A 20,651-nucleotide genomic window follows, 5' to 3' on the forward strand; every position below is an offset into this window, starting at 1 on the left:
CAGTGTGAACAAGGTTTTCCAGATGTACAGTTAAGACTTTTAGATGTAGGGATTATGAAACTGAAATGCTATTTCTAAGTGTCAGAATTCAGCATGGCCTTTGGTGCATTGAACTTGTTTAGGTACCCAGTCATTCATACCAGTTAAAATACTAAATTAGCATGGTACAGCTAATCTTTTTAGGGAACCCAGAAGAAATTGTTCACTTTGAAGTTAAACATTGTTGTGCTAAAAGACTGATCTGCAAAGTGTGTTGCTTATTAATTTGAACATCTTGGAGCTCTCAGATAATTAATATCATAAGCTTGTGTTTGCTGATTTGTTAAACTCTGCATTTTTATTTTGGGTTCTCATTTAAAGGGAATGGCCTCAAGTTGCACCAGGGGAGGTTCAGGTTGGAAATGAGGAGATGTTTCTTCTCAGAAAGAGCAGTCAGGCATTGGGATGGGTTGCCCAGGGAGGTGGTGGGGTCACCGTCCCTGGGGGCGTATAAGGAAAGGTTGGACGTGGTGCTTAGGGACACGGTTTAGTGGGTGACATTGGTGGTAGGGGGATGGTTGGACCAAATGATCTTGGAGAGTTTTTCCAGCCTTAATGATTCTATGATTTTATTTAAAAAAACAAGGTACTGCTGATTTTAGATGTGTAAGTTATTCTTGTTAATAACAAGATGTCTTTTTCTGTTAAGTAACTTAGTTTTTTGTTTTTCTTCATAGCTTTCATCCAGTCGGATGGCATAATAGAAATGCTACGTTTTGATGAAGGAGACCTATTGCAGGTACGTACTCGGAGTAAATGATCTGAATTAGCAATGTTTCACCATCTCCTTTTTGACAGCTGTTTTTTTGAAGCTCAAGGGTAAGTGGATTTTTGAAGACAGATAAACATGGAACTTCAGCTAGTCCAAAGACTTTTTGGCCTTCCAGGTTTATTTTCAACAGTATGCACTTGTGTTCGGAGGCTCTTGTTCCCTGGCCTTTTCATGTCAGGAAACTGATGGAGCTTACCACAAGTTCCATCTGGTCAGCTTGTTCAGGTTTCCCTTCAATTTTTTATTCCCCCACCCACCCACCACCCCTGGAAATCTGGCTACTTCTTTGTGTTTAAGGTTCATCTTGATACAGAGTCATGATTCAGTTGGATAGTCCAGCTAGAGGAACTGGGAAGTGTTACAGGATTCCTTAATGTAAATGTAGACCTTGGCACCAAGTCACCACCAGGTTTAAAGAAAGTTCACATCAATGCAGAGAGGTGACTGCTGTTGCAAATCCTATCTTGTCTGGTTTGTCATGTGCCAAAAGAAAGCTGACAAGAATGGCAGCACTACACTACCTGAAAAATACATAACTTTAAAAGAATTATGTACTAAAACTTTGAGATGGTGATAAATGTTGGGTTGAAAGACATAGCAGTATGGCTTAATGCTTTTGAGTTACTGAGTTTTGAAGTTTTGTTGACTAGAATTTCATAAGTACACCCTGTGGGTAGTATTTATGGTGAGAATATGTTTTGTTAAAATTCCTTGATGTTGTTAGCCATGGTAGGTGAAAGGGAGGAGAGATGAGTGGGGAAAAAAACCAACAACAGTAATTGTTTAAACAATTAACGTGTCAGTCAGATGACTGTGTTTAACTTCATTAGTTAATATTTGATTTACAGTTCCTACCTCCTGTCTAGTCCAGAAGAGTCTACAAATGTGAAAGCTGTGTAGTTTTGGGTTCATGATGCGATCATTTATTTCAGGTTAGTGAGGGTTCCCCCTACTCCCATCTACTTTCCTAAGTTGTGTTTTTTTCCCTTCTACTGCTTGGCCTTTAATGTGAGTCAAAAATAACTTATTGCAGGTTTTAAGATTATATTGTGCAAGGGTAAGATCCTTCAAAATGATCTAAACTGACAATTGAAAAGGTTGCAGTCAAAAAAACAAAACATTCCCCCCCATACAAAAAGAAGCCACCCCAAAATCAGGTCCCTAATCAAATAGTAGTTTGTCATACACTAAACACATTCTCTACTAGATGCATATGTAGGCTTATTTTTGGACTTAGAGTAGAATGATGGAAACTTTCCAAATAGTGGTTATGGTCTCAATTACTGCATTTTTGACTCAATATTTTTTTAACTTGCATGGAAATGCCACATATCAGTATAAGTATGTAGGAAAAAAATCACTAGGCTTAGCTTCTTTTCTGTTGCATACTCGATTAGAATATATTTTGCTTGACAAGAGTGGTTTAATAAAAATGACTGACAGTTGTTGGCCCAATCTTTGAGATGAAAAGGATGTAGTTAATTCAGCTATCTACATTTTAGGGATTTTTTTCCACAGGACTCCTTATTTAACCAATTAAGATTAATTTTACAAATTTTGATATTTATTTCTTTTTATTTATTAGCACATTTAATTGCTGTAGCTCTCAGGACTAGGATGGTGGTGCTTTGAACCACCTCAATAATTGATTTAAAAATGAAAAAGAAAAGTAAAATGGATTGTTAATCATTCTGACTTTATTGTGACAGGGAAAAGTTAGTTTAAATATGAGGGTGGAACAGTCAAACACTGACAGTGTAAACTTTGCAGTGCTTTGGATTGCATTTGGCTGCCACTTTTCCTAATACATCACTGAATATTTAATTTAAAACACAGCAAGGGAGACAAAAATTTTAATAATTGCTTCATATGTTAGATATTATTATATTAATTACTTATGGCTTTTAGGCCAAAAATTCTTACATAATTAAAGCTAGTTCCTTTTAAACAGAATGATACAGCAAGTTTGCTGTAGCTTACAGTTTATTTCCTTTTCTGTCAATTTTAACATGGTGACCTCTTGTGACTACCTAGTGCAATTAAAAAATAAGACCAGAGCATATTCGTTGCTGTAAAAACAGATTTATATCTTGTGAACAGCAGTTCCTGAAGTTTTAATTCTACTGCATGTCATTGAGTGTTTCTTTTTTAGTCTTTCTGTAATTTCTCACAAATGTCTCTTGATTCTAGGTCATCCATCATTGCAGAGTAAATACAGTGATGTAGTAGTAACTTCATATTGTCTAGTTGTTATGTGACCTTCAGATTATTTTTTTAAATATCAAAAATAATTGTGCACAAAGCAATTAATATTCAATAAATGATAATTTCTAAGCCCTCTCCAATCTTGGTCTACTTTTCTATCCTCAGAGAATTTGGTATCTCTTCAGCGGAAGCAGGCCTTTTTCTTGTTTGAAGGAATTGCTTTCTAAATAAGGCAAATCAAGTGCTGCATCAAGCATAACTTACTTGTTAGGAATTCGTGCCACCTCTCTCCAGTTAAGAGTATATCTTCTCAATACTGTTTCTGTACTTACTTGAACTAGGTACTATTGGTGAACATTCGCTGCATGTTATGAAACCACTGCACGCAATCACATTTTAGGACTTCTCTTGTCAAAAACAAGCAAAATGTATTGGGAAAATTGTGCTTGGCCAGGCTGACTTAAAGTTATTTATTGAAAAGGCATTAATCTTTACATATTTAAGTAAATAACTTGAATTTAGTAAAAATGAAGTGGCAGTGGAAATTTCATTAGTTAATGCTAATGGGTAACTGTAGCAAAGTGAAGACTACCTTTGAGTGTGGGCTACGAGTACATGGATTAGAGTTCTCCATTTAGAATCATGTAGGTAGGAAAAGACCTTCAAGGTCACTAAGTCCAACCATCTACTGAGTCCCACCACTAAACCATGTCCCTTAGCGCCACATCTACATGTCTCTTAAATACCTTCAGGGATGGGGACTCCACCACTTTGCTGGGCAGCCCGTTCCAATGTTTGACCACCTTCTCCGTGAAGAAATTCTTCCTGATCTAAACCTGCCCTGGCACAACTTGAGACCATTTCCTTGGGTTCTATCACTTTTCACCTGAGAAAAGAGAGCAGTGCTCTTCTCACTGCAACTTCCTTTCAGGTAGCTGTAGAGACCGATGAGGTCTCCCCTCAGCTTCCTCTTCTCCAGCCCCAGTTCCCTCAGCTGCTCCTCCTAAGTCTTGTTTTCTTGTCCTTTCACCAGCTTCTCTGCTCTTCCCTGCCTACACTCGAGCAAATCAGTGACCTTGTAGTGAGGGGCCCCAGACTGCACACAATATTCAGGTTGAACACAATATTCCACCAAGTAGCCTTAACAGAGCAATAGCGAGAGCTTTATTCTCTAACATACATGCTTAGAGTAAAGGTTTATATCTGAATAAATTTGTTACTTCTGCCTATGGATGTAAGTTACATGTAACGGGAGAACTTCCTTCTGCCATCTTTGGTTCATGTAATTCAGTCCCCTTAAGAACCCAACAACTCTTTGAACTCTTGAAATAATTTATTTAGATCCTGAGCATTGCGTAAGAATTGTATTAATGCAAATTGTCTGCTGCTCAATACAAGATTCTCCTTAATTTATACGTGGAGGTTTCTTCAGTTGCAGGCAATTTGCAGAAGTCTGTTTAATTGGTTGGCACTTTACAGCCATAGATTTCATTGAAATGGACCTCAGGAGATGACCTGGTACTTTATATGGGTAGTGTTGTGAGTAGATGGACTGCCCTTGGCGCAGATGCTTCTCTCCCCTGTTGTTAAAACCTCTTGTGAAGTAATTTTCACAGGCTTCCTGAAGTACCTATGTTTCATACCTAAGTTGTTTTTGCTTTTCTTTTATCTCTAATACATATTTGAGTTGATTTTTTTCCTGCCCTCTTCATAATGATCATTTTGTACTAAAAATACCTATAGCTTATTTATACGGAATTTTAAAAACACCGGGTAACTTTCTTTAGTGCTCAGACAAATAGAAATCCAGTACTTAAGGCATGGCACTTAATCAGGGCATTAATGATTTGAGGCTTTGCGAAAGGACAGAGTAGTTGCTTCCCTGCATAATAACACTTGTTTTAATAATTTCAAATGAGATGTAGACTTTCAGCAGCATCTTGTGTGCTCATGTAGTTTGCATTTCGCTGTGAGTTCCAGACACGTTCTTTCTTTAGAACTACTGCTTAGTCAGTTATTCCTAGTTTTATATTTGAGCTCTCCTTCAGCAGAATTTCACCTTGTCAGTCTCAGGCCCCCCTTCAGTGCCTCATCCAGACCTGACAGATGCTTCCAGCCCCTCTGACTCTGATGTCATCTGCAAATATTAGGAGTGCTGACATAATTTGTTAAAAGTAACAATTGTAGGTTGCGTGTTAAGGTAACACACTGTCTTTTTGAGGAATGTATTGTGAAAAGTAAACTGTAGTGCAAAATTTATGTTTCAGAACAAAGTTTTCATTTGCTCTTAGTTTATAAAAGGCTGTTTCCCAGGTCAATCTGTTTATCGTGACATCTCTTATCATAGGTATCTCATATTTCCAGCGCAATAGTGAGTGATCTTCCATTGAGGATAAGTGTTTGGAAAGTAATTCTTGTGATATTCCTGCAAGGAAAAAGGAAAATGGTAGAACTCTCCTTTTCAGTCAAATTGTCTAATATGAAATACTTCATTCATTATACTTACACTTAAGTTCATCACAGTAAGGGTATGAAATGCCCCCTTTTTTTTCAGGTTGACTCCTAGAAATTTTTTTTACTGCTATTTACTCGTATTGTGGAATAGCTGAAATAGCAATAGAGAATGGTGTGATATATATTGTTAATACGTATTTGCTAAACTCGTTAAGTTGATAAACTGCTATGAACTGTTAGTCACAAAAGCTGGTAATCAGAAACACAACTGTCCTTAAAATCAAACAGATAGAACCTTAATGTGACTAGCAGTGGCTTTGCCATGAGGAAGCTGAATACTAAGGGGCTCAGTTACGTACATGGAAATCAGCATTGCTATCGTTTGCTGGAGGAATTTCAGTATTTTCTGCAGAATCTGTACTTCACTTGTTATGGCATGGTAAATTTAGAATTATCACCTCAACAGAAGTGGCAACCGTTTGGTTCTGGTGTATTGGTGACTGGATTCAGGTGTAAAGTGGAAGTATGTTTTTTATTACCTCAGATTTTCACATTGTATGTTGACTTAAAACATGGTTTTGACATGATCTGCATTAATACTCACATAGCCCAACTGCTAAGATAGAGGCTGCATAAATGGACAAAAAAAAGCACGTGGAAAATTTGCTGGACTCATGACCTCTATGAGTGTACTCCACAGTACAAAGTTCTGCTGGCAGTCAGTTGTGTGATGTTCCTTAGAGCTTGATACTGATCACAATGCAACCTAACCTCGTCTTCATCAACCTGGATGATGGGGGAGAGAACACCATGAGTAAGTTTGTGGATGCTGCCAAATTGTGCAAAGTAGTTGATACACTGGAAGAAGGCAGGGCTGCCATTCGGAGGGGCTTGCACCTGGAACTGAGTAACACCATGCAACGCAGCTGGATGGGTCCTGGTAGACAACAAGCTGAACAGAAGTCAGCCGTGTGCCCTTGTTGCAAAGGCGGCCAACTGCCTGCTGATCTGTATGAACAAAAATGGAGCCAGCAGATAAAGGATGTGATTTCCCTCGCACTGCCCCACAAGGGCAGCGTACAGTTGACAGAGCCAGACTTCGCACAGTGGAAGGATGGGCAGCGTTGGACACGGGTTGCACCATGGGAAATTCCAAACTAATGTGAGGGGAAAAAAGGCTTTTAGACCTGAGGCTGATCACACGCTGGACTAGGTTACTCAAAGAAATTGTAGAAATTCTGTCTTTGTGGATATTTACAACCCAGTGGCAAAAAGCAGTGAGTGACCTGTACTAACTGGACCTCTTCTGAGCTGGGGTTTGGACTAGCTGGCCTCTGGAGCTCCCTTCCAATGCATGTGATATTACAAAAGAATAGCCATCATCTCAGTTCTTCACCGTTGCTTATGAGTGGCTGATATCCCTCTGCTCCTTTAAAAAAAACAAAAAAAGGCAGTTTCTTCTTGTGCAGGAAGAATTGCCATCCCCAGGCTTTAGTTTAAAAATCATTAATTGCTGCCCAGGAGCCAGTGACTGCTGCAAAGCCACTGTCAATAAGCATGTGTTGCATCAGCTAAAGTCAACTGATGCTTTTTGTTTCTTTCTCTGAGTTTGGGTCATGAAAGTGCATGGCAGTGCATTCTCAGTCCACTTTCAGCTACTTCCCAGATTACAGCAGTCTGTTTTTTTTTTTACATTACCTTAAGCAAGATATTCATCAATAATTTTATTTTAATTATCCTACTACTTACCATAGAGCTGATGAATGCAGCAATGAAGACTTAAGTTGCCATCTGTGTATCAGTTTTGTAGTTGTCTCAGCATGTAGTTGCAAGCAGCACGTAGCTCTGCTATGAGTAGGAACCTGCCATACTATAAAATAAAAATATTTTGAATCTTTACAGAAAAAGGAACCTGGAAGGATGTAGGAATACAGAAAGGTTTTGTAGTTGAGAATTTCACATTAAAGGAATACATTTGGTGTCCAGAAACCTCAGGTTTTGATCAAGAGCTTTATTCCACTTGTTCCCTACCCCCCTTCACCCTTTTTTAACCTTGTTCAAGACATTAGGGCTTTAATTCATTTGTCTAAACATAGGTAACCGGTGCTATTTGAGATGCCCCAGACTATCCAGGACGTCTACACAGACGTGGCAGATAATGGCACAGGGCATAGGAGAAACCGGGCACCCTTCTGGACTGTCAGCCTGTGGCCAGGCACGTTGCCATGGGACGTTGATCTCGAGCAGCAGCGGAGGCCTATGTTTAGATAACTGAATGTAGTGTTAGGTAATGTGACCTCTTACCAAGAACTGAAGAATAGAAGTTATAACAAACAGGTGAGATATTAAAATTGGGTGTTGGTTGGGTTTTGTTGTTTGTTTTGTTTTTCTGGCTAAAGTTAACCCACTTGTTTAGACACAGCATTCAGTCTGTAAGGTCTGTTTTTTGGGATTCTTTGTGTATGCCATAGAGTTGTTGTCCAGGATCACCCCACAACTCTTACTGAGTTTGGAAGGCATGCTCTGAGGTACAGATTCTGTGTGTGAAATCTTTTTTTGAGGGTGTAAGCCCCTGGATGCAAACTGATGTATTGAAACCAGTGCTCGATGCCTTCAAATTTTCTAATCCATTTTCAAGACTTGAACGCACGTTTTTTTGGGGTGGGAGGATTTCAAAGCCTACAGTACTGATCTTTCCCTCTCCCACTTCATTATCCTACTCGGTTGTATATTTTCTACTGCTTTTCTTATGCTGACCTTAATTTTTTGTTGTTAGGCAGTCAGCTGGATCTGAAAACTATTCCAATTGCATTTTTCCCCCTATAACTTAGGTTACTATATCTGTTGAAATACTAATAGTGTTCACATGCAACCTTCTTCTGGATCTGTACTAAGCTTGCCATTGCAAGGTACTGTTTTCTTATTTGTAGTACTTCTGTACAGATAAGATGTAATAAATTTTTCCTATAAATTACTTTCTTGTACTGCTGTATTACAGGTCTATCCTCTGCACTAGGAAAGAATAAACTATATTTATTTAAAAGCTTAATTTATAGTTCTTTTTACCTGATAAACCAGCAGTACTCAACAAAACGTTCACTTTAAAACAGTGTATCAGATCAATCCATTATATAGTTCTTGGTATTTGTTTGACAGTTTTTGGAAAGGGGGTATAGTCACACAGGAAACATAGCATACCAGACTGCAACACAGTCAATCCGTGATTTTGCTTGAATATCAAATAAGAATAATTTAAAACATGTAACACAGCACATTTGTATGTTTTTGTTTACTGCAAGACTATAAAGGTTGACATGTAATAAAAATGAGTGATAATTATAGAAACTGCCACATGAGATTTATTTTTGGTTTAGTTCCATGATGCTGTGGTTAAGCTGATGAGCTGCTGAAGTTGGTATGCTGTATCTTTGCTCTTGATTGACCCGGATTTCAAGCCCCCAAAAAGTCATTGAAATCAATTTGTCATTTTGTTGTATTTAACAGGCATTTTTAAGCAAAAAAAAAAAAAGAAAAAAGCTTTCCTTCATAAGCATGAGTCTTCAGTATATTTTTACTTCGTGCTTAGAATTTGAAGAAGATGTTTAAAATGTTTCAGACTTACAATGTCCTGCCAAAGTGATTTGTCACTTTAAACTTGATGTACAGACTAATATTTTCATTGCAGATCTGTAGTTACAGAATATAGGAGGGAAAACTTGTGTGTAAAATCAGCCAGAGAATTTAACTCCAAAAAGTCAACTACAGCTCTAGCTGTGCAGTAGTTCAGCTATTGTTAATGATGTATATTTCCATTTGTTCCTCTATGTTCTTGGGTTAAATTTAGTTTCCACTGCCTTCTGTCTAAAAGTTGACCTGAGTGGGATCTTAGACTAAGACTAGCATTAGGGAATATTGACCACCAGTCACAATGCTTAAGAGTAGATAACAGACAACTTCCTCTCCCAAATAGTCAAAAATATGCTCTCTTGCTAGAGCCAAAACTAGTTGTCAAGGATGGGACAGTGTTGGTAGCAACTATTTTGATTGCCATGTCATAGGATCTGAACCTGTTGGCTCCATCATCTGACTGTTAGGTAAGTGCTAATAGTTTAATGATGTGCTTTTGTTATGATTCTAAAGAAAATTGGTTATTGGAAGGAAGTTGTTACTTATTTAGGGTGAATAATGCACTTTCAAGGACACTGGTAAGGAATTGGTCCTTGCTGTGAATCAAGCATTATTTTTGTGAAGTAAATTATTAGTAGTAGCAATTTCATAAGTGTCTCCAAAAAAGCAAAATAAAATACAGCTTCTTTAATTGTAGGTCTTCTCACACTTGCACATTCTGGTACTTTTTTAAAGGATTTTTTTTCTTAGCGAAGAGGAGGACAAAGTGTAATTTCTAATTGAAATAGAAGTCAGTGACCCAGCTAAGGGACTTTGGTTCTGAAATGCAGTATGAAATAAATCCCATTCCCCTTGAGAACAGATATCCTTTTACTAGAGGTATGAACTGTGTCAGGTGAGTCAGGGTGTGCACTGTAGGCGTTATCAAACCTGTAACCTTTTTTTCCTTCTCCCAGAAGATTAATATTTTTGGGCTTAGACATAAATTGCATTTTCGAGAAGGACTGAAATCCTAAATTTGAGCTTTGTATCCTATGGCAAGACAGAATTTCTTAAAAGTTGGTAGTTTCATTGGAAGAGTAACTGATGTCATCTACCTGGACTTGTGCACAGCATTTTACACTATTCCATGTGACATCCTTGTCTCTAAATTGGAGAGACATGGATTTGATGGATGGACCACTCAATAAGTAGGGAATTGGCTCGATGGTCACATTTAAAGAGTTGCGATCAATGGCTCTATGTCCAGGTGGAGATCAGTAATGAGTTGTGTTCCGCAGGAGTTGGTATTAACATATTTGTCAGTGACACGGACAGTGGGATTGAGTGCACCCTCAGTAAGTTTGCTAATGACAGAAAGCTGTGTTGTGCATTCAACATGCTGGAGGGAAGAGATGCCATCAAGAGAGACCTTGACAATCTTGAGAGGTAGGCCTGCGTGAACGTCCTGAAGTTCAACAGGGCCAAGTGCAAGGTCTTGCATCTGGGCTGGGGCAATTGCAAGCACAAATGCAGGCTGAGTGGGGAACGGATTGAGAGTAGGTAGCTCTGAGGAGAAGAAACTGGGGTGTTGATTGAGAAGCTCAACACAGGTCAGCAGTGTGCACTTGCAGCTCAGAAAGCCAACTGTACCCTGGACTACATCAAAAGAAGTGTGGCCAGCAGGGTGAGGGAAGTGATTTTCTACCCTCTGTGGATGCCCCGTCTCTGGAAGTGTTGAGGGCCAGGCTGGATGGGGCTTTGAGCAGCCTGGTCTGGTGGGAGGTGTCCCTGGGGAGAAGGGGGTTTGGAATTAGATCTTCAAGGTCTCTTTCAATCCAAACCATTCTGTGATTTTAATGTTTCAAAGAGGACGTTCCATACATAACCTTAGTAACTAGCTGGGATTTCTTAGGCAAGGGTAAACTAGTTGAAATTTCTTAGAAAACCTAACCTCCTTCTTTTCAGGTAATTAGCTGTAATGTCCAGTAGAGAGGTAGTAAAGTTGTATGAATGAGAGAGGCTAGAAGATAGTTCGCTGGGAAGGAGGTTCAAGTTTCCTAATCACATATTTGGTTTTTTAGCTTGTTATATTACATCAGTATGCTTGGCTGTTACTTGTTTTATGTGTTTTTCTTGGTAATATTTTTATTATGTCTATGGTAAGTTTTTCTTTTGCTCCCTAAGTTATCTTTTTTTTCTCTTCTTTCTCTCAATTTTAACATTTTTAGTTACTGCTTATCTCACAGTTTGTAGCAGTTCCTGCCACTGGAATTACCTGTAGTTCTCGTCTGGGGCCAAGTTGTCTTTGGATAGAAGCTGATGGCTTAATTTCTTCAAGTAATTAAGTGCAAAAAAGCCAGTTTGCATTTTCTGCTCCAGATCAGAACTTTCTCTTTTGTCTTTCAAAATCTGATCTAATAACTTGTAACAGTTGTTTTTTCCCCCTGCAGGAAGTATAATACTGTCAGTCTCTTCAATTATTTTCTTTTTCTGTTACAGACTGAGACAACTATAGGCCTCAGTTCATATCAACAGAAAAGGTAAGCATGATTGTCTGACAGTTTAATCCAGACATCCTATTGAGAGATTGTTAATATTTTTTGCAAGAATAGTGAAGTCTTTGTGTAAACAAAAATCAAGTACAAATCTTGTAACCTTTCAATTATTTGTATTGTACAGAGAAATTTTTAAATGTAAAACATTTTCTAATACTTCTGTTTTAAAGTATTTCTGTATAGATAAAATGCCTTTGCTTAGACATTTTATGTCCTTTGAATGTATGAGGAAGGACACACTACTTATGCATTTAAAATGATTCAATTTATTCATACTTGATAAGAATTTTCTTGCTAATAAGAGTCTCCACTATTACACTGAAAATACCCACTGTATCTGTGTGAGTAATAGTATTTTTAATATTGAGAAGGCTAGGACAATTAAATCACTTAGCATATGAAATAAGAAATAGAAGAATCAATAAATTGAATTCTTTAATTCAGTTTATAATATATACCACAGAGTGATTCTATGTAAATAAAGAGGGGCGATAAACTGAGACTGCTACTGTAGAGACTACTAGTATCGTTTTACTGAAGTTTTATTGAGAAAGGATTGGGTTTGTCTGCATGTTTCAAAAGTTCTGGGGGTCCTTTTGAGGAACAATTTTGATGTTATTTCCAATACTCATTTTTCTTGCAAAGAACTTTGCATGTGTAGTATTAGAGAAGCAAAAGGGGCCTCTTCCTCCCCATTCCCTGCCCCCCCCCCATCCCTAATTTTTTTCTGAAGACTCCTTAAACACTCCATTGCATTTAATGGTATGCATTGAACGGAAATAGTGAAGCATTTTTCTTATATAATAGCATTCAACAAGATGGGATGTACAACATATCTATTTAAAGAAATACAGCTAGACTTTTTCACAAGCTGTTTCCATTTCTTTCCAAAGAAATCTAGGGGAAGGACTAAACTACATAATTTCAGAAGAGTTAATGAAAAGTTCTTGTTTTGCTATGTATGTAGTTCTAGGTTGCCTAAATGTGGGCTTAAGAGCATCTCTTCGCATGAAGTTTTGAAAAATCTTGGGGGTGGGGATGGGGAAGGAAGGGGGGAACATGACTTTTTTTCAATTTATACCTAAAAAGCCTTCATTCTATTTCTATCACATGCTGCAAGACTCTGCTGCCTCCTGATTAGACATTGACATAAATCCAGTGATGTAAATCTTCTGTTTTGCATGAAAATATTTTAAGTTTTTTGGCTTACCTTGTATTAGGTTTCTCAGTGAACTTGGAAAGCAGGGTAATAGGAGGAAAGAGCAAACATGAAGAATTTGAGGATGTGGCAAGTCTTCAGATGAAATTAAAATATAAACTCACTTTATCTTTATTGTGATAATGTGAAAGAGAAGAGTTAATATTATGTATTGAAATAAGGCAGTTACTGCATATTTTAATCTGAAGCTTGAGGCAATTTCTGTATTATGGTAATGTAAATTTTGTCAAACTTGTATTATCCTAACTTCTCATTTACTTCTTTAATTAAAGAAGTTTGGCTTAGTCAAAAAAGTCTGCATAAAACTTGAAAATTCTTGTTGCTGCACCTTCCCTACATCTTTCCTATTTCCCCATCCCCAACAATGGAGGCTTCTCTCTGCCCTTCAGGACTTCTATCTGTTCATTTCTCATCTGTGAAGTCTCTCAGCTTAATGTTTCCACTTCATGCTACAGCATAGATTTTCCACATATTGCAGCACGTATAGCTGTAGCATATGTCAGTCAGATTGCAAGGATGAAAACATGAATCAAGGAATAATGATGGAACTTCTAAGACCTGTGTTTAATGTATTTCATCTTATGTAGAGTCAGTCTTTATGGAGTTTAAGTGGAATAATATCTTGTTTAAATCATTGTGTCTCCATGGCAAAAAGAAGGTGCCTTTACTGGGACTTGGGGATTATGTGCAACTTTTTTGTCTCCCAAGAAACAGCAGAACTTTGTGGTCATAGAGTCAATGAATGGTGTGGATTGGAAGAGACCTTAAAGATCATCCAGTTCCATACCCCTTGCCATTGGTAGGGACATCTTCTGGTAGACCAGGTTGCTCGAAGTCCCATCCTGCCCGGCCTTGAACACCTCCAGGGATGGGGCATCCACAGCTTCTCTGGGCAACCTGTGCCAGGGCCTCGCCACCCTGACAGTAAAGAATTTCTTTATAATATCTAATCTAAACCTACCCTCTTTTAGATTAAAGCTATTACCCCTTGTCCTATCGCTACACGCCCTGATAAGAGTCCCTACCCAGCTTTCCTGTAGGTCCCCTTTAGGTACTGGAAGGTTGCCATAAGATCTCCCTGGGGCCTTCTCTTCTCCAGGCTGAACAACCCTAACTCCCTCAGCCTGTCTTCACAGGAGAGGTGCTCCAGCCCTCTGATCCTTGTGGCCCTGCTCTGGACTCATGCTAATATTTGTGTCCTCCTTGCTCTGGGGGCCCCAGAGCCAAACGTAGGGCCCAGGTGGGGTATCATGAGAGCAGAGCAGAGGAGGGAAATTACATCCTTTGCCCTGCTGGCCACGCTTCATTTGATTTGCACCCCAGGATATGGTTGGCTTTCTGGGCTGCAAGTGCACATTGCTGACTCGTGTTGAGCTTCTCATCAACCAACATCCCCAGGTCCCTGCTCATTAGACCTGTTCTCAGTGGTCTTTGAGAAGGAGGCTTAGGCCACAGATTAGATCTTCCAGTTTTCTTTCTTTTCATTTCTCGTCCAAGAAGATAGCTTTCTATGTTTGAAGTTTTGGTGTATTAGAGTGTGTTCTGATAAAAACAGTGGCTTTGCAGATTTGAAAAATCTCCTCATTTTCATATTGTAAAAGAAATATACAAACAGCCCATTCCACTTAAGATCACTGGCCTATTTGTCGTTCTGTCGCAGTGTGATAAAGACCAGCATTGCAAACTTTTCAATGCTGTGTTGCAAAATGAACGTGCAATTCCCAACAACCCCCCCTCCCCGCCCCGGTTACTGCTTTTGCATGCATTTTTCTTTATAGGTATTTTCTTTCTAGGTGATTTTTTTAAATGGCATTGCTGAAATCTCCTGAGTGTCTCCTCCACATGCTTAACTTCTATAGATGACTTATCCTTCACAGTCCTTATTAATGATTATAATCTTTCTTGGTACAGCTTGTAGATCTTCACCACCTAGACAGTTTATTCATTTCTTTGATCTGCTTTTTAACACTAATTGGAAGGAGGGAAATGAACTAGCCATTTAATTTGTTTTGTTCTTGCCCGTGATCAGGCTACAGTGCATCTGTTCAAGCTTCTCTCCATCTTTTCCCCACCCTTTCCCCAGACAACCCCTAAAGAAGAAAACTTTGGATTTTAACTTTTGATATTATGAGTACATTTTCCTGATAAAGGGTTAATGTTGGCATAACTGAGCCAGGCACTAGCTGGGTGTAGTTTACGAGAAGCCTTTCTTGCTAGTGTTTTTATTCATCTGTTTTTTATTCATCTGTGCTTATAGCTGTGGCTACTGCCAAATATCTAAAGGGTCAAATGTTTTGTGAGAGCTAACATTCTCCCTGAGGCTGCTTTTAATACCCATATTTCTAAAATCATTTCAACTGTAAAAATTTGAATACATCTTCGGATATTTGCAGCTCAGCCTTATTTTCTTAATATTTACAAATTCTGGATATGGTTGGGGAAGTGTGATTGGTTACTTACTATTTTAGCCAAAAATGTTCTGCTTTTAGGTGACTCTTTCAAGGACATTCTGGCATAAAAAGTTCCCATTATGAGAAATTTGACTGTTTGTTACTTTAAAAATTCACATAGCTATTTTTGGAGATATTTTCATTCTATTTTTTGGTAGTAGAAATAACAAAGTAGTGGCTTTCTAAGAGCCTAAATGTTGCTAAAATCATGAAATGTCATTGTCATTTGATGGTTTTGTTGTCTTTATTTCTTTTTATTGCTTATTTATGGCACAGGAAAGGAAGTAAAACCCTTTAAACAAATGTTAAAGTAACGTGGGAAAAATACATATAGAGTAATGTTAGATTTGAATTTTCCGCAGTAGCAATTAAAGATGGTACAGATAAGATTCCACAGAGCACCGACCTCCTCCAGAAATCCCAGAACAGCTAGAAAGGTAAAGTGAGAATACAGAAAAACAGTTACTGCCCAACTTTGCAGAACTCCATAAATATTATATTTGACAAGCACTTTGTCCAAATGCAGAGTGTGTAGGGGTGATTAAAATCGAATGCATAGCATGCTATGGTAAGCAGCAAAACATTTTAATAAAATTTTGCAGAATGTCCTTAGATAGTAGAATATTGTATCTTGGCACTGGTGGATATCTATTTCCCCTACAGTCTTCCCAGGCATCGATATTTTAACCATCTGTATAACTGCATCTGTGATCAAACTTTTTGGGAGTTTGTTACCTTTTTTCAATCACATCTTGTAGTATGCTGTTTCTGCTTATGTTCTACTACAAAAGTAGTTATTTTAGTAGTTTAGGTAAATGCTTTCTCTCTTTGGTGACAGAATGGATGGTACAGTGAGGGAAATGGTTGTTTCCAGGACTGATTGGAGTTCACTCTCAAGTCTTACTTTTAAAGTCAGAATTCTCACAGAAGGGTAAAAGTGTAGGGACCATCTTAAATCACTATGAGGAACTAGACTTTCCTGATACTTCATAGACTCATATGACTTCTGGCTAATTCTTGTCTGCTGGAGCTTGTTGGCATATGTCAGTAGTTCTCTCTCATTCAGTTGCATCTTTTTTTCATGTTCTTTTGACTTTGAAGATTAGACAACTCAGAGGGGTAGGGAAAGAAAAATGTTTAAATTCTGGTGTAAGTCTGGGAAGCAAGCAATAGCTCTACATGCATCCATAATAATTAACTTAAATGTCATTATGCTGTAAAGTTGCCCTACCCATGGGTGTATCCAGTCTTCAGTGAGCAAGTGCCCAGCAGAGCAGACATTATCATCATTTTGTAGGTCTGCTGCAAGTTGACTCGTGTTGGGCCTTTCAGTAGACAAAGTTTGGGAATTCCTATATTGTTTGTTCCCATTTGAACCTCATTACAGTTACTTTTATTATAATTGGCATTTGTTATGATGTAGCTGCCATTACCAAAATATAGCCATTTAAAAATTCTGTGTTGTCTAAATGGTTATTCAGGGTAACATAGCTATGAATTCTAAGAAAATGATACTTAAACCTTTCAAGTATGTGAGGAGTTGCGTATGTCCTGATTGTTGCAATTAGGTTAAGTGACTCTTGACTGTTTTCAATGCATTTGAAATAAGGATCTTTGCAATCAGTTTTGTAAATATTATAAATATTTCTGGTAACTTTTTAAAAGTTGATTCATTTTACCAAGAAATACGTTCTTCATTAAAACAACCAAACACAACAACAGAGGTGCTGCATGGCTGACTATTCAGAGGTTTAAAATTGGGAGAAATTGTAGAGTATTATTGAAAGAACTGCTTTAACAATCATTCTAGAAGAAAAGTAGTTCCACTTAGTGTTAGGACTATGTTGATAATAGAGATGCATGGCCTTTTTAACCTTTTCAGTTAAAAAGTGCACTCAAAACGTTTTTTTTAATTTTACAATAAACTTTGAAAAGTGAGTTGATCACTTTGAAGACTTGTTCTAAACTCATTTTATCCTTTCAAAATATTAATGCTAATATAATTTTCCAACTTAATTGTCTTTTTAACTTTTGTTTTGCTGAGCATGTGTTCCTGTGAGGTTTGGTTTTAGACTGAAAAGGTATACCCAAGTGCTCTCTGAATAGTCCAAGTCATAGCAACACTTAACAGTAGCAAGAATTGTTATTTTCTGTAAACTTGAATTCAGTTCTTCCTGTCACTGTGTCTTGCACCTTCACTTTTACTGTTTTGAGATGTGTGTGACTAAAGCTGTTTTATACCTACTCTTATCCCAATAGTGTTTTAGTTTTGCCATGTGAATAAGGCTATTTTTAATGGCTAAGCTATAATCAGCATTGAAAATGGTTCAACATCCAAACCTGGAGAGCTTTGTAACAATCAACATAAATAGACCTCCCTATTACACATGTATTATACTTGAAGCGGGAAGATTCTGTTATAGAATACTGGAGTGAATCATTGAGAATTCTTGAATTTGTTATAAAATATGCTGTTGTTGTAGTTGCCCAAATCTAGGCCATGAGAGAATACAGGGTAAATCTCATACCCATTTTAGAAGTTTTACTCCTCTAAATAACGTCTTTGCTGAAATGGTTCTGGATTATGAAAGGGCATCCGAATTTGATCGATAATTAGTTTTCCTGGAAGCATGCTGGATGGACTTAAATTGATCAAGTTTAAAACCTCAGCTGTCATAAGCCCAACCACAAGGCATCTTCTACCTCTCTGTTTTTCTCTCTGTGGAGGCAGAATTGGGTGGTTCAGTTGCCCTGGCGGCCTTTGTGGAGCAGCTCTGTTTACTCAGGATGCTTGGTTGCAATTCAGTCTTCAGGAGTTTGTCATTGCTGATGCCAAGTCAGAAACCAAGTATCTGAAGAAAAGTGGTATTCTACTATCAGAAAAAGAAGCATCTAAAGAAAAAGCAAAGCCATTGACCTTGAGCCATTTAGCAGCCATTGATCTCAAGCCATTCTTTAGCCTTTCCTGTTTATTTTACGTTGTCTCCCTGTTGTATGTTCATAGTGTGAATATGAATTTTACCCAGCCCAAGACAGAGTGTTACTGAATTGCAGAGATACAGAAGTGTGGTTGCAGTTTCTTCATTGTGAAAGAGAAAATGTTTCTGTCAATTAAACTGCCATTGTATTCTTTGTTGTAACTTAAGTTGTGGCTTATTGATTGTGCTCTCTGACTACGACTGTTCTGGTAAAATAAGCAGTACCAGAGAATATTTCCAGATAATTTACGGTCTTTACTGCTGGATTGTTTGAGTGGTATTTAAGTTTTAGCCTTCATCTACTAGCACTCTCCAAAACAGTTACCAGCAGGAGGTTAGTACAGGCAAAGCCAAGGAATGTTTCTAGAGCAAAGTAGTTGTACTTTGTAGATGAAGAGATTTTAACAGTAGAGACATGGGCTGATTTCTCCCATATGGCCTCAGTACCAGCAAATTGGTTCAGGATGGTTTATGTGCTAGTGTGGTTGTAAGTAGAGAAACTTATGATGTGCATGTGAATGTCTTTGTTATATATTCTGAGGAGGATGTTTAGATATAGCTGACAGATGATACAAACCTATCTAGTTTACTGTTATACTTAGTTTTCCTCTAAATAGCGATGACTGATGTTTCTATTATATCGATTTCTAAAAATTGTACTCTTGGGTAGTCTTTCTTGTAGGCACGACATATTCATGTAGTATTGGTAAAATTGTGATATTCTTACTGGGCAAGTTTGTCAGTCTGTTTCTTCTGTTGAATTAGTTATGCTGTTATTAGTATTCATAAATCTGCTAAGACAGGGCAATTCAAGATGAAAGGGAGCAAAAATGTATCATCTACAGTATCTCTTAGAGCATTTTCATTTTTCTTGCAGTGTATCCCTATATCGGGGAAATTGCCGACCTCTCCGGTTCGAGCCACCGATGCTAGATTTCCATGAACAGTAAGTTGACACATCTTTTGATTAATTTGTTTAGGCAAATAGAATAAATCTGAAGAGCATTTAAAACTGAAGGAAAAGATTGTGTATATGGATTGCATTGTTACCTCATCTGTACATGTAGTTGACCTGCATGTTCCAGAGAGCCGGTGTATGTGGTCTTAAACATCATGTCTTTGTGTAGAATCACATCAGTCTTTGTGTAGAAATCACTTCCACGGAGTACCCAGGGCTGGAATATGTCCTTGTACAACTGCTCTGAAGAATGGAAACTGTTCAATTTAGACCTCTAACATACTGAGGCAATGCTACCTTTCTGCCTATAAATATCCTACCTCAGAGAGCTGGTACTCCAGTCTGTCCGTTTTACAGCTGTTTTGGTGGCAGGTGCAACTTGAAAGGTGCACAATATTCTTTTCATCCTCACAGCTTGTTCTAGTGCTCTTGTGAGTGCTTACACACTCAGTTCTACTCTTTTAAGTGTTTGACCAACTTGTAAGCTGTGAAATGGTCCAGTACAAAAAGAAACTTTGTCAGAAATTTTGTCAATAGATCTGCAGTTATTAAAACAGTAACGTGGAGTTGTGAACATGCAGCTCTGAGGCTCCTCCGTGACTGGACCTGTGTTCCACCTCACACCTAGTTGCTGTTTTGATTCTCAGTGGATGAATTGAGTGGTTTACAGCAAACGTGACTTCTCTAAAAGATAGAAGACATGAAGGAGGAAGGCTGTTTTTAAGAGTTTTTTTTAAGTTACCCATTTGTAATCAGTTCTCATGAGAACTGCTATGGAGTTTCTTCTTACCAGTGACTGGTTACTGTGTTATAGGTAGCTACCATCATTTTCTTGTTAACAGCTGAAATTAGTTCCGGTCTTGGTGTGCAGAGGTGCAGCAGTTTCTGTGCTTGACTGGTATTTTGGCACAATGTAAAGCGAAGTGATGACATTTCCTGTGTGTTGTTAACAGTTCAACAAGGTAGAAAGAAAGCAGACCAGGCATGCCCTAGTGCGGTATTGCTTGTGACATAAATTTCCACCATCTCCAGCCAGCACTGCCTCTGGATGAAAGGCTGTTTTGTTTTCAAATAAATCACAAATTATTAATAAAAACTATAGTACCCCTTGTTTGTAGGAAATACCAATGTATGGTCAGTGCAGTGACTACAGATATATTCAAGGAGGCTCCTGCGTATTGATACAGTGCGTGCTTATGCATTTCTGAAGAAGGAAAAGCTGTAATCGTAATATTGTTTGTAGACAGTGGTTTTCCAGAAGTAGCCTTTATCCAAAAAAAAAAACACACCTTAATGTCACTAAATAGCAAAGCTATATGGAAATGCCTCATTTTATAGAGGTTATCTGTGCTCAGTCTGACAGAAATACAATAATCCATGAACTCGTAATATTCTGATTAGAAAAACAACAT

General features: G+C 38.0%; 1 protein-coding gene across 1 annotated transcript in view; it reads left to right on the plus strand.

The window, feature by feature from the left end:
• Nucleotides 1-20,651, plus strand: part of TMEM131 (transmembrane protein 131) — a 97,555-nt gene that overhangs the window by 19,231 nt on the left and 57,673 nt on the right. The window contains exons 2-4 of the mRNA XM_048048116.2: nt 717-778; nt 11,579-11,619; nt 19,159-19,227. Coding sequence (XP_047904073.2) covers nt 717-778; nt 11,579-11,619; nt 19,159-19,227 — 172 coding nt within the window. The remainder of the gene's footprint in view (nt 1-716; nt 779-11,578; nt 11,620-19,158; nt 19,228-20,651) is intronic.

The sequence above is a fragment of the Anser cygnoides genome, chromosome 1, assembly GCF_040182565.1.
Source record: "Anser cygnoides isolate HZ-2024a breed goose chromosome 1, Taihu_goose_T2T_genome, whole genome shotgun sequence".
NCBI classification, from domain to species: Eukaryota; Metazoa; Chordata; class Aves; order Anseriformes; family Anatidae; genus Anser; species Anser cygnoides.